This window comes from Salmo salar, chromosome ssa15, assembly GCF_905237065.1.
Source record: "Salmo salar chromosome ssa15, Ssal_v3.1, whole genome shotgun sequence".
Taxonomy (NCBI): Eukaryota; Metazoa; Chordata; class Actinopteri; order Salmoniformes; family Salmonidae; genus Salmo; species Salmo salar.
In genome coordinates, this window is record NC_059456.1 from 92,497,736 (window position 1) to 92,512,101 (window position 14,366).

General features: G+C 44.3%; 2 protein-coding genes across 3 annotated transcripts; one reads left to right on the forward strand and one right to left on the reverse strand.

The window, feature by feature from the left end:
- The first annotated feature begins 667 nt into the window (after window positions 1–667).
- On the forward strand, window positions 668–3,320 carry LOC106572601 (tubulin alpha chain). The gene is made up of 4 exons (XM_014146933.2): window positions 668–814; window positions 1,670–1,892; window positions 2,001–2,149; window positions 2,254–3,320. Exons 1-4 carry the CDS (start codon window positions 812–814, stop codon window positions 3,232–3,234), a joined length of 1,356 nt encoding a protein of 451 aa, XP_014002408.1. The 5' UTR covers window positions 668–811; the 3' UTR covers window positions 3,235–3,320.
- Window positions 3,321–3,379: 59 nt separating this feature from the next.
- LOC106572600 (melanocyte protein PMEL) lies at window positions 3,380–10,860 on the reverse strand. 2 transcript variants are annotated; one of them, XR_006759296.1, is made up of 12 exons: window positions 10,629–10,860; window positions 9,137–9,232; window positions 8,677–8,823; window positions 6,940–7,068; window positions 6,642–6,803; window positions 6,179–6,523; window positions 5,771–5,980; window positions 5,509–5,634; window positions 5,148–5,256; window positions 4,302–4,587; window positions 4,128–4,218; window positions 3,380–3,831 (listed from the first exon to the last, which is right to left on the reverse strand). XR_006759296.1 is itself a non-coding variant. In XM_014146932.2 (12 exons), exons 1-12 carry the CDS (start codon window positions 10,687–10,689, stop codon window positions 3,663–3,665), a joined length of 1,851 nt encoding a protein of 616 aa, XP_014002407.2. In that variant the 5' UTR covers window positions 10,690–10,856; the 3' UTR covers window positions 3,380–3,662. The 2 variants fall into 2 exon arrangements, 1 of the variants encoding a protein (XP_014002407.2); XM_014146932.2 differs by having other exon boundaries at window positions 4,382–4,587; window positions 10,629–10,856.
- Between the last annotated feature and the right edge of the window lie 3,506 nt (window positions 10,861–14,366).

Below are 14,366 nucleotides of genomic sequence, written 5' to 3' on the forward strand. Positions count from 1 at the left end.
ACATACACTAAGGCCAGCACAGTGCATTCATCAGCAAGACACTGTGATCATGTGATCAGCCCAGATGGATGACATCATCATTGCAGAGAATCTAGGACAAAGAGGAAGGAGAGATAGGAGGAGAATAGTGAGAAGGTTTGGTTCCCAATTCTGCCATTCTACATGATTTATCCGGTACTGTTCCACAAAATGACTTTGGATTAAAATCTACATATAACCATACTTAAAAATGTGGGTATTTGTTTTAGGTATGGTGATATTGCCAGGGTTTTTGGAGCATTCTGACATGGCTTCCACTGTCACTCCCATTGATTTGTCATCAATTATAATGATAAAGCTGTCCCTACTTCTAAACATTGGATTGCTCACTTTCAATGGTATCTGTGATAAGATGCATTTTTAATTGGGGTGAACTATCCCTTTAAACGGGGTGACAGAGGACATCCTTTAGGGTAAATCTACCACCTTCCCATGCATTCCCTGAATTGGAGAAAATATGTTTTCTCCCTACATAACAATGTCATAATAATTTCTTTTTTTTGTTCAATCGCAAAGCACAATGAGAAAAATATCAAATAAACAAAAAGCTTCGTTTTAAAAACGTAAATGTCAGCCTCATACAGGCGCATTACATAGTGTGCACTGGCTGTGCATAAATCTGGGAGCGCCGCCCCTCTCCATCAGCAGTTGTTGCGTCGGCGCTGACGGGCAGAGCATACGGTACACCCATTCATTCAGACACAAATAGAGATCTCTCTGCCTAGGCTATTTCTTTGTATTTTCCCTTATTGTTCGATCCTCCTCAGAAAAAATGGTAAGTCATGTAGTTTTTCAGCAATAATAAGCCTGAAATAATTACGTGTTTGATGTTTTCTGTTGAGAATTTCTCAAATGATGAGACAATCACTACACGACCGTATAGTGGCTATAATGGGTCGATTTTTATTGTATCGTCAATGAATTCGAGATAGGGGCGAATTTGCAACATCTTCATGATGTTAACCCATTTTTAAATGACGAATTTGCTTAGACTGAATCAACGCGTTTGGGATAGGTATTGCATGCTATTTCGGTTTATCACAAGGCTATTACATAAAGTGGTAAGCTATTTGAATGGGGATGGAATGAAAGAACAAAGCACTACATTTAGAATGCATACTTTTTGGTAGCTATTGAACACAGTTGAATTGTACAATATTCGTCAAATACAGCAGCATTTATCTATCCAGGTAATGGATATAAAATTGGAATAAAATGGGATCTTATTCTTAAGGTCATCCATTGTGTTGCTAGGTGGGAGAGGGCAGACTAGGTGGGGACAGAAGGGGAATATATGTCTCTCTACTGTAACATGTGTCTACAGTTGTAGACTGTAACATATGTCAATGTTAATATGTCTAGTTTAACCCTGAAAAGAAACCTATTCCACTCCAGCTTCCTTTTAATTCCTTAGTGATGTAATATGACCTCCTTGTCAGCTTAGTAATGGTCATAGGTGTAAATGGCAAGATTCCTCTGCACATCAGTTGATTTGTCTCCATTGTATCTGTTCTCTAGTTTACATGTAGCCTACCCATTCTTCCACTAGGTGGTGTTTTTGCCAATTGTACATTTTTGTCAAATGTATTGTAATTCTGTTACATTACATGTTTCTCCATTTATTTTCCAGCGTGAGTGTATCTCTGTCCATGTAGGTCAGGCTGGAGTCCAGATTGGCAATGCCTGCTGGGAGCTCTACTGCCTGGAGCATGGGATCCAGCCGGACGGGCAGATGCCCAGCGACAAAACCATCGGCGGAGGAGATGACTCCTTCAATACCTTTTTCAGTGAGACTGGGGCTGGAAAGCATGTCCCCAGGGCTGTGTTTGTGGACCTGGAACCCACAGTTATTGGTAAGATTTCTGTTTCTCATTTAATTGAAATAAGGGTATGTCAAAGAGGTTTTCCTTTGCTTTCCTGCTATTGAGCGCCTTAATGAGCTGTTCATTTTCTCTCCTCAGATGAGGTGCGTACTGGGACCTATCGTCAGTTATTCCATCCTGAACAGCTCATCACTGGCAAAGAGGATGCTGCCAACAACTACGCTCGTGGACACTACACTATTGGCAAAGAGATCATTGACCTGGTGCTGGACAGGATCCGCAAACTGGTGGGTATTTCCGAATGAATGAATGAAATATTTTATCAACTATCTGATCATAATGTGGACATTTTTTTCTGCCCATTTATTGACGTGTTCCACTTTCTCCTCAGGCGGACCAGTGCACAGGCCTTCAGGGCTTCCTGGTTTTCCACAGCTTTGGAGGTGGCACCGGCTCTGGTTTCACCTCCCTGCTGATGGAGCGCCTGTCAGTTGACTATGGCAAGAAGTCCAAGCTGGAGTTCTCCATCTACCCAGCTCCCCAGGTGTCCACAGCTGTGGTGGAGCCCTACAACTCCATCCTGACCACCCATACCACCCTAGAGCACTCTGACTGTGCCTTCATGGTGGATAATGAGGCTATCTATGACATCTGCCGTAGGAACCTCGACATTGAGCGTCCTACCTACACCAACCTCAACAGGCTCATTAGCCAGATCGTTTCCTCCATCACTGCTTCCCTTCGATTTGATGGTGCCCTCAATGTTGATCTGACAGAGTTCCAGACCAACTTGGTGCCCTACCCCCGTATCCATTTCCCTCTGGCCACCTATGCACCAGTTATTTCTGCAGAGAAGGCTTACCATGAGCAGCTCTCTGTCTCTGAGATCACCAATGCCTGCTTTGAGCCGGCCAATCAGATGGTGAAGTGTGACCCTCGCCACGGCAAGTACATGGCTTGCTGCCTTCTTTTCCGTGGTGATGTGGTGCCGAAAGATGTCAATGCTGCCATTGCCACCATCAAGACCAAACGTTCCATTCAGTTTGTTGACTGGTGTCCAACTGGTTTCAAGGTTGGCATCAACTACCAGCCTCCCACTGTGGTTCCTGGTGGAGACCTGGCCAAAGTCCAGAGGGCTGTGTGCATGCTGAGCAACACCACTGCTGTGGCAGAGGCCTGGGCTCGGCTTGACCATAAGTTTGACCTGATGTACGCCAAACGTGCCTTTGTGCACTGGTATGTGGGTGAGGGTATGGAGGAGGGAGAGTTCTCTGAGGCCAGAGAGGACATGGCAGCCCTGGAGAAGGATTATGAAGAGGTAGGGGTTGACTCCATTGAGGGGGAGGGAGAGGAGGAGGGAGAAGAGTATTGAAATGCCCCTGCAGGCAAGCCATTGTCAAACACTGTTACTGTTGCATGATCTTATTATGATACCTAATAAAACATTGAATTAAATTAGCTATTTGTGCTCTTGGACTTTATTCACAACCTTATCTTGACAGAAAGAAAGACATTGGTACAGTTTTGGGGGGGATTTTAATGGGGAGAAGACATAAAAATGTCTAACTTCACAGTAGTTTACAATACTATTCACTGATAAAACTTCCAGTATAAACATTTGAGGATGCACATTTAAGTTTGATGGAAATAAGCCAAATTATATCCATTCATGAACTTTCAGTTAAAAAATAAATGTATAAAAAAACCATAAAAGAAAAAGCAAAACCTTTCAGATGACAGATGAAAATAAGATGTTTCTATGCTGTTGTGTATTTGGCAGTTGAATGGGTTGTTGTCCATTCACACCAGCCTGTCATCGAGCAGTGGGCTGTTCTCTACAAGGCCCCATCGACTCAGAAGGTTCCAGAACAGTAGAGGCCCAGAGCTCCAACCAGGACTGCTCTCAGCACTCTGGGAGGCGGAGCCAACTACAGACTCCTCCTTCAGAGGAAGGTAGGCTTTGAACCGTCTGTGGAACAAAAGGAAAATTATTAATTACATACGTTTTTTTCCGAGGCTCACTTATAAGAATATGTAAATCTCAATGTGACTCTTCTGGTAAAATAAAAGATAAAAAGGTCATGAGAAAAGTGTTATCAATGGTACAATATGCTGCATACAGTTGCCCTGAGACAAGGCTATACAGTGTAGACAGACACCATAGGGGTTATGTCTCAAGCAAGCTGAAAAGGTTATACCTTGTAGTGATATGGAACTCTTCAGAGAGCTGTGACTAGAGTAGACCAATGTTGATTTGTGACTCACTTGTAAGTGTAGGCCATGGTTCCTGCAACCAGGGCAACGATCAGGACCACCATTGCCATGGCTATAGTGCCCGCAGAGGACAGACTGGAACCTGCCACCAAAAAACCCAGACAATAATTCATGTAAAACAACTTAATATAACATCATATTACAATATATTAATTATACTATTACCTATAACAATAGGTGTTGGACTGATTGACCCAGGTTCAAGACGAGGCAGATGTGCAGAGCAGACATCTTATAGTACATACCCACGGTCACGCTAACTTTGGCGCTGGTGACTGCCAGACTGACATCGTTGGTCATGGACACGTTGATACAGAAGATGCCGGAGTCATTGAAAAAGTGACGCAGTACCAGCTGGCACTCAGAAGAGGGGGCCACTGTGTTACACATGGTGTGGACGGGCATAAGACAGTCTGTATCGGACACCACCGTGCACACCTCTGTGGGAAGGCTGGGTGGAGAACAGACACAGGGTCAGAAACACTCAGTGAAACTCTAAGGACTGGATTCCTTTGCTATTTATTTTTAGATGTGATATGTTTTATGACTGCTGCAAGATGAATTGCCTCTCTGAGGACATTACAGTTTTCTGAATCTGAATTCCCTGACCCAGACTAATCCTGGACTAAAATGCAAGAATGATTTTAAATCCAGGATTAGGATTAATCTGAGGCACAGACGGCTGGTTTCACTTTAATCGGGGAGGACGGGCTCATAGTAATGGCTGGAACGGAGTGAATGGAATGGTATAAAACACATTAAGCACGAGGTTTCCATGTGTTTGATACCATTCCATTTACTCCAATCCAGCCATTATTATGAGCCATCCTCCCCTCAGCAGCATCCTGTGATCTGGGGCAATGAAACTGATCCTAGTGCCTAAGTGGTGGAATATAGGTCTACATACCTAGTGGATTTGTCTGTGGACCATGATTCTGCTTAGGGAAATAATAAATGGTGTGATTGTCTGAGACAGTCTCCCTTAATTGGGTCTGGAGAAGGAATACTCACCTCCCTTGGCAGGTGACAGTTAGATCCACTATGTTTCGTTCAACCTCAGATTCATCCATCTTGATCACAGCATTGTCCACTTGCACTATCTTCAAACTCTCGATGCCCTCTGAAGACAAAGAGAGAAAGACGGGCCGTAAAATAATCCTGAACGTAAATCAAATAGGATGGAGATTTACATGTTACTCTTTAATTATTTCTTATTCTTATCTCTTGATTTTTTTTTAAGCTATTTTCTTAAAACTGCATTGTTGGTTAAGGGCTTGTAAGTAAGCATTTCACTGTAAGGTCTACACCTGTGGTATTCGGAGCATGTGACAAATACAATTTGATTTGATTTATTTAGAGACAGTGGACTTACCAACGATGTCAATGCCAGTGCAGAAGGACCCATAGCGATAGATCACACAGTCATCATCCTTGGGTTTGTCATTGGCTTCACGCTTAACAACTATCCCCACAGGAGCTTGGCCTGTAGCAGTCTGTCCTGTATCAGGAGAAACAACAATGGATTCCAGTTACTAAATTGAAAATCCAACAATCTAAAGCACATTAGATGAACAGTTAATTTGCTTAATTAATCAGATAAAATGAATATGTTACGTGTTTAGAACATACAGTACCTGCTGGCTCTACTTCCTCAGCAGCAGGGACAGTTGGCGTGTCAGAATTAACTTGAGAAGGTATCTTCGTGTCCCGAGCGGTGGAGGCTCCCTCCTCAGTCATGACCTCTATGTCAGTCTCAGCGGTAGCTGATGGGCCTACATTTATTGTAGCTTCCTGTGTGGCCACCATCACTGGTGCAGCTGACACATCAGCAGCAGGAGCTCTCACTGGAGGTAGAAACAGGACAATTAAATGTTCTATTTTCTTTGTCAATCCTGGCATAGCCTACATATTGAGTGAATCTCAAAAGTATTTTCCATGATTCCCCACATCCTCTCTTCTTGAAGACACTAAGGATGCAAAGAATCCAAGTTAAGACTTTAGAAATCCACTTCTGGACTAAAGCGCTTCAAGATGAGAATGACCTGTTGTGCCGGCCGGGTTTGCAGGCCCGATGGTGACAGCATTACCAGTGGGGTTGACACCAGCTGGTGTGGCACATGCTTTATCAGGGATAACGGCCTGTACGACCACCTGGGGCTTGAAGCCACCAGCCACTATATAGGTGTGGGTGACAGTCAGCTCTCTGGAGATGAGCGCCCCGCTGCTGTCACCAAAGTCCCAGTTGTAGGTGATGTCGGCGTCACTCAGGTACTCGCTGGGGTCGTGGAGGCTGATGGTGAAGGCTATGGCTCTGTTCTGGACGAAGCTCAGGTCTGCCTCGTTGATGTCGTTCACTTGGGTCATCGAGACTGTGAAGGGGATTTTATCTAAAGATATAGAGATGGAGAAAAACCCTCAGACACGCATCTTATTTTTCAAGTCAGCTACTCATTCATTCATCCATTAATTCGTTCGTCCATTCATTCATCCATTTATGACACTAACCAGTGATGGAGAACTGTGTTGAGGCGTATCCCAGAGGGATGAACTTCTCATGGCTGCGGTAGTGGTAGATTACAATGTCCACGATGTAGGAACCCAGAGGGACATCGGCTGTCCCAATGGTGAGGGAGGAGGATGGGCCATCAGACACCTGCCAGTACTGACCTGTAAAGCAAAGAAAATTGCTTTTTACATGCTTATAACAGTGTTATTACAGGTTTATAACATCTTTAGCAGAGATGAAGTAAAACATGAATTATGTAGGCCCTAATAGGTGAGAGTGCTCGCAGCTGCACTTTACCCCATGTTTTCCATACAAACACATATGCAGGGGGCTTGTCACCGCCCTTCTTGAAGGGTGTTCCGTCAGGAAAGACACCATTCCAGTCCATGTTTTGTGCAGGATACACTGGCTCATGACAATTTGTTCCTGGAGGAAAACAGGGCGAGTGTTGGTTTCTGCTTTGTCTTTAGACAGAGGAGTATGTATTATGAATTACACTATATATACAAAAGTATGTGGACACTCCTTCAAATTAGTGTATTCGGCTATTTCAGCCACACCCGTTGCTGACAGGTGTATAAAATCGAGCACACATCCACACAATCTCCATAGACAAACATTGGCAGTAGAATGGCTTGTCCTGAAGAGCTCAGTGACTTTCAACATGACACAGTCATAGGATGCCACCTTTCCAACAAGTCAGTCCGTCAAATTGCTGCCCTGCTAGATCTGCCCCGGTCAACTATAAGTGCTGTTATTGTGAAGTGGAAACGTCTAGGAGAAACAACGGCTCAGCCGCGAAGTGGTACGCCACGCAAGCTCACAGGACAGGACCGCAGAGTGCTGAAGCGCGTAGCACATAAAAATTGTCTGTCCTCGGTTGCAACACTCACTACCGAGTTCCAAACTGCCTCTGGAAGCAACGTCAGCACAATAGTTATTTGTCGGGAGCTTCATGAAATGGGTTTCCATGGCCAAGCAGCCGCACACAAGCTTAAGATCACCATGCGCAATGCCAAGCGTCGGCTGGAGTCTTGTAAAGCTCGCCACCATTGAACTCTGAAGCAATTGAAACGCGTTCTCTGGAGTGATGAATCATGCTTCACCATCTGGCAGTCCAATTGACGAATCTGGGTTTGGTGGATACCAGGAGAACGCTAACTGCCCGAATGCACAGTGCCAATTGTAGAGTTTGATGTAGGAGGAGTAATGGTCTGGGGCTGTTTTTCATGGTTCGAACTAGCCCCCTTAGTTCCAGTGAAGGGAAATCCTAACGTTACAGCATACAATGGCATTCTAGACAATATTGTGCTTCCAACTTTGTGGGAACAGTTTGATGAAGGGCCTTTCCTGTTTCAGCATGACATTGCCCCCGTGCATAAAGCTAGGTCCAAACAGAAATGGTTTGTCGAGATCAGTGTGGAAGAACTTGACTGGCCTGCACAGAGCCCTGACCTCAACTCCATCGAACACCTTTGGGATGAATTGCAACGCCGACTGTGAGCCAGGCCTAATCGCCCAACATCAGTGACCAACCTCACAAATGCTCTTCTGGCTGAATGGAAACAAGTCCCCGCAGCAATGTTCCAACATATAGTGGAAAGCCTTCCCAGAAGAGTGGAGGCTGTTACGGCAGCAAAGGGGGAACAACTCCATATTAATGCCATGATTTTGGAATGAGATGTTTGACGAGCAGGTGTCCACATACTTTTGGTCATGTAGTGTATGTAGAAAAAGAGAACGTAGTATTTAACCTCAAAATGTAATGTTTGCAGACAGTAACATGGCACTGTAGTCTCCAAATGGAAAAAACAATACAAATACTGTAGTCTCGTGACAGACTTAATTAACAATAGCTGGCTAGAAACCAGCATTCATGCAATATTTGGTTCCGGGTGTCAAGATTACTGTATAATTGACAAAAGACCCTCATATGGCCAAAAGCTTGGGAATGAGGTTACCAGAACCCTGATCTTGTTCACCAGACATGGGATGAGGTTACCAAAACCCAGTCAGTTCTGGAGGAGGACTTACCATTGACGGTGCAGTTCTCAGCCCACACCACCTCTCCATTGGGCGTGACCTTCTGGTTGTGTGGGAACTGCAGCTCGATGGTAAAGGTCACATTGGCTCCAGTCAGGGTCGGTGCATCATTACCCACAATGAAGTTCACCTTGCCACCTGTTGGGAAGAATGTACACTTTGAAGTCAATATCATTAGTATACTATTTCACAGAGATACTTGACTTACTTTATATAAAGTGAGCAGAGGTCATCCAAAAATGTCCACACATTTCAGTGTTATTCCAACCTCATAGTGTGGAAATATATATAAAACACAGGAAAATCTAATTTTGGACTGCATTGGGCCTTTAAACCCCTTTACTGTATGAGCAGCAGAGGTAATCCACAAATGTCCACAAATTTCACATAGATATTCCTGTCACCATCAGTGTACACACATTGTATTGAGACAGAGGATAATTGTGCATACCTTTCCAAGAGTCTTTGTACCGAGGATCTTCATCTTTCCAGACTGGATACATTTTCGTATTCCATGATGCATATCGTGTGAAGCGGCTTTTGGGCTCTGGAATATAATCATAGACATTACATATAAAGCAGAGCATGTATTCATTAGAGTTGAAAAGGAAGGAGCTGACCACACTTTCAGTTGCAACCTTAAAGAAAGAAACTGATAAGCACTGATTATTTCAATATGCAGTAGTAGTATGTTTTATTTTTAATCCTGAGTTGGGATTGAACGCCGGTCATCCATACATGGCACCCTAGCCAAAATCACAATACGGATATCCCAATTGGGGGAGACTGCTAGGTGCTTATCAAGAGTATGATTGTTACAATAGGCTACTGTATTGTGCAATGATCCCACCAACGGTACACGTTTACTGTTAAATTAAGAATTAACAGCCGCTGACAGATACTCTCTATATTGTTTGGAATGAATGTAAACAGCTGATTGGTGACAAATGACACTCTTGATTTTTAACAATTAATTTAAAGCTCATGCTACTTGACCTATGTTGAAGATAGCATGCATTACTGCATTGGATCTTCCTAGAGGCCCTATGACTGCAATGATGCTTCCCCATAAAATCAAGGAAGTCAACAGGTTTAATTCAGATTTGTGCAATGTTTGCAAAGCATTTGGCTATCAAAACGGACAATCTCCATTGAAAGGGTTTTAGTCCAGGACTAGGCTTAATCTGTGTCTGGGAAACTGACCCATGGTCATGCAAAGGGCACATAGTGCTGCACTGTGGAGCCTCTTTCATAAAGCATCTAAGACAAGACCAAATGCAGTGTTCCTCAATACACTGAAAGGTTTGAATAAAACAAGTGTTGCCTGAAATGCCAGATGTGCTGGTCCATTTTTAGCCCAGTGGGAATGTCTAACTTGATAATTTTTTTGTGCAATAGGATCATTATCTGGCTAATAATGGGGGCCTCAAGGGAAAAAAATGGTTTGGTGAGGGGGCCTCAAGGAAAAGAAATTGTCCGGTAGGGGGCCTCAAGGAATTTCTAACACACCTGGCCATTTTTTCCCCTTGAGGCCCCTTCACCGGACAATTTTTTTTCCTTGAGGCCCCCTCACCGGACAATTTTTTTCCCTTGAGGCCCCCTCACCGGACAATTTTTTTCCCTTGAGGCCCCCTCACCGGACAATTTTTTTTCCCCTTGAGGCCCCCTCGCTGGACCATTTTTTTCCCCTTGAGGCCCCCTCGCTGAACCATTTTTTTCCCCTTGAGGCCCCCTCACCGAACCATTTTTTCCCCTTGAGGCCTTCTCACTGGACCATTTTTTCCCCTTGAGGCCCCCACATTGGGAAATCCTGGTGAGCCACAGCCTTAAATGAGGAATAAATCCCTTTTGTAAATTTAAAAAAGACTTTCTTGAAAACATATAATGTAGATATTCCTGGATTATCTGGTATACATAATGATATCCAGAGTGGCTGTACTTACTTGCTGTAGCAGATGAAAAAAGTGCCAGCACCAACAGTGCAAGAGCTGGCCCTGTCCTCATGTCCTAAGTGTGAACACTTCCTTTCCACCTTAAATATGAAACATCCCTTTTCTTCTCCTCCACTGCAGGTCGGAACAAACTCACAAAAGCATTGTGATTCCTGGCTTTATAAATGCTCTAATCTCTGACATAACAGCAGTAGTACTAGACCCCTCCTACCCTACTGAAACCTGTGATCCCACCTCTCCAAAGGCACTTGTGACCTATCTGCTTTCCCTAGAACAGTAAAGGAGGGCTCACTTATGTAAGGCACACAATGAAATGGAGATTCAAATGTATTTTACATGCACATTTTAGGTTGACCTTTGTAGACCATGTGTACAAGATTTCAGAAGATACCTGTGTAAGAAAGAAGTTTAACTTGTCTGGTGACACAGGGAGTGATATTATCTGGGGAGTGACGTCCACCAATCCAGTTAAAAGTAAGACATGAATAAAAGAAAACACACCTGTTGTGATTATTTCCCATTAGGCTGTGCAGTCTTGGGACTCAGGAAATTATTTCTGTCTTCTTTATCTTAGTTTGTTTCCATACTGTAGCCTCATAAACTCACTATTAGCTAGACATCCTCATGAGTGAACTTAGATTCATACTGTATTTGTTAATCTGATTACGGATTGGTGCAACAACTTGTGAAATCAGCAGTCTACCTTCCCAAGGCATTGAGTTAATAAAGCTGCATACAAACATGGCCTCTTTCTTGCTTTCTTGAGTAAGGCAGCTCCAAAATGCAGGTGTTTCAGCTAGCTCAGTGGTGGTGGGGCAGCCAGCGGAAAGTACAGAGCGTAGGGGTTGGTAATGTTCTCTAGTTGCGCCGTGATTGGCTCAGTGTTCTGGCACTCTTGGGGACACTACGTCGCCGCAAAATATACAGGACCGCTAGAAAGTTCAAACTCCCTTGGGTGCTGCCATAGATTTACATTAGAAGTGCCCATCCAAGAATGTTCAAGGTCATTGGCCACAGATAGAATTACATCAAATCATGTTATATATTTTTTATAATTTATCCCCTTTATTCTCCCAAATTTTGTGAAATCCAATTGGTAGTTACGATCTTCAATCAAATGTATTTATAAAGCCCTTCTTACATCAGCTGATGTTAAAGTGCTATACAGAAACCCAGCCTAAAACCCCAAACAGCAAGCAATGCAGGTGTAGAAGCATGGTGGCTAGGAAAAACTAGAAAGGCCGGAACCTAGGAAGAAACCTAGAGAGGAACCAGGCTGTGAGGGGTGGCCAGTTCTCTTCTGGCTGTGCCGGGTGGCGATTATAACAGAACATGGCCAAGATGTTCAAATATGACCAGCAGGGTCAGATAATAATAGTCATAGTGGTTGTAGAGGGTGCAAGAGGTCAGCACCTCAGGAGTAAATGTCAGTTGGCTTTTCATAGCCGATCATTCAGTGTATCTCTAACACACCTGCTGTCTCTAGAGTTTAAAACTGCAGGTCTGGAACAAGGTAGAACTTCCGGTAAACAGGTCAGGGTTCCATAGAACAGTTGAAACTGGAACAGCAGCACGACCAGGTGGACTGGGGACAGCAAGGAGTCATCAGGCCAGGTAGTCCTGAGGCATGGTCCTAGGGCTCAGGTCCTCCGAGGGAAATAGAGAAAGAGAGAGAAAGAGAGAGAGAAAAAGAGAGAGATACTTAAATTCACACAGGACACCGGATAAGACAGGAGAAATACTCCAGATATAATAGACTGACCCTAGCCCCCCGACACATAAACTATTGCAGCATAAATACTGGAGGCTGAGACAGGAGGGGTCGGGAGACACTGTGGCCCCGTCCGACGATACCCCCGGACAGGGCCAAACAGGCAGGATATAACCCCACCCACTTTGCCAAAGCACAGCCCACACACCACAAAAGGGATATCTTCAACCACCAACTTACTATCCTGAGACAAGGCTGAGTATAGCCCACGAAGATCTCCCCCACGGCACGAACCCGAGGGGGGGCGCCAACCCGGACAGGAAGATCACGTCAGTGACTCAACCCACTCAAGTGACGCACCTCTCCTAGGGACGGCATGGAAGAGCACCAGTAAGCCAGTGACTAAGCCCCCATAATAAGGTTTGAGGTAGAGAATCCCAGTGAAGTGATGGGAACCGGCCAGGCAGAGACAGCAAGGGCGGTTCGTTGCTCCAGTGCCTTTCCATTCATCTTGTCTCATCGCTGCAAGGTCGAGAGCCATGCATCCTCCAAAACATGACCTGCCAAGCCGCAATGCTTCTTGACACACCGCTTGCTTAACCCGAAAACCAGTCGCATCAATGTGTAGGAGGAAACACCGTCCAACTGATGACCGAAGTTAGCTTGCAGGCCCCCGGCCCGCCACAAGGAGTCGCTAGAGCACAATGAGACAAGGAAATCTTCCCGGCTAAACCCTTCCCTAACCATGCAGAGCCAATTGTGCGTCGCCCCTTGGGGCTCCCGGTCACAGCCAATTGTGACACAGCATGGGATAGAATCCAAGACAGTAGTGGCGCCTCAGCACTGCGATGCAGTGCCTTAGACAGCTGCGCCAAAATCACGCTATATCTACTGTAGCTTTGATTGGACTGATCATGTCAACATCATATCTTCAAAATCTTAGCTAGTAAGCTAGACAAGCAGTCATCTTCATGAATCAGGTTGACAATCTACTGGCAAATCCTTTTCAATCTTTGTGATATGAAGAGAAATTATAGATAAAACGTATATCAGTGCTCATCGGCCATTGGACATTGGACATTACACAACAAGTTGGAAATCACAAATTCAACATGAGCGGTTTGGAAGGAATCAGTGGCTAACTGCAAGAGTTGCAAAGCAATCATTATTTTGCTTCCCCTGCTATTCGGTGGAGAGGGTGTGTGGTCCCAGTCTGGGTTTAAGGGTCTCTTTTCCAAGCTTAAAAGGATAAACATTCACACGCAACACCATGGGCCAGAAAAGGTTGAATACATTGGTCATGCTGTCAATCCGGTGTGACTTCTGCTGCGTTCAAAACAACTGGAAACTCAGATTTCAGTGAGTTCAAGACAACTGGGAACTCGGAAAAGAACGAGCTCCAACTAGGGAAATACGTTTTGAGCGGTCATCCAATTCGAAATTCCAAGTCAGGAACTCAGACCACTTTCTAGAGCTCCGACCTGACATCATGATTCAACATTGTTTTTTTCTGAGCTCTCAGTTGTCTTGAAAGCGCCATACATCCAGAGAATGCCAGACTTTGATGACAAAGTTTCATGACAAAATTTGCAAGCAAGGACCGCTGCGCCACCTTCCTGTTCAAGTGAGCACAGCACAACGGTGAGTCTAAAAATGTCTTGTATACTGGTGCATAAATTATGTAATATGCCAGGGAGATATGTGTACTGTAGCTAAGAAAGTAATAATAAGTGTATGTTGTGTAGTAAACTGTTAGTAGCCCATGTGCCTCACCATAATAATTTGGTCCCTTTCCCCTTCATAACTTAGCCTACTGTAACTTAGCCTACTGGCCTGGTGGTGCACATGTACAGTTGAAGTCGGAAGTTTACATACACTTAGGTTGGAGTCATTAAAACTCCTTTTTCAACCACTCCACACATTTCTTGTTAACAAATTATAGTTTTGGCAAGTCGGTGAGGACATTTACTTCCTTCATGACACAAGTAATTTTTCCAACAAATGTTTACAGACAGATT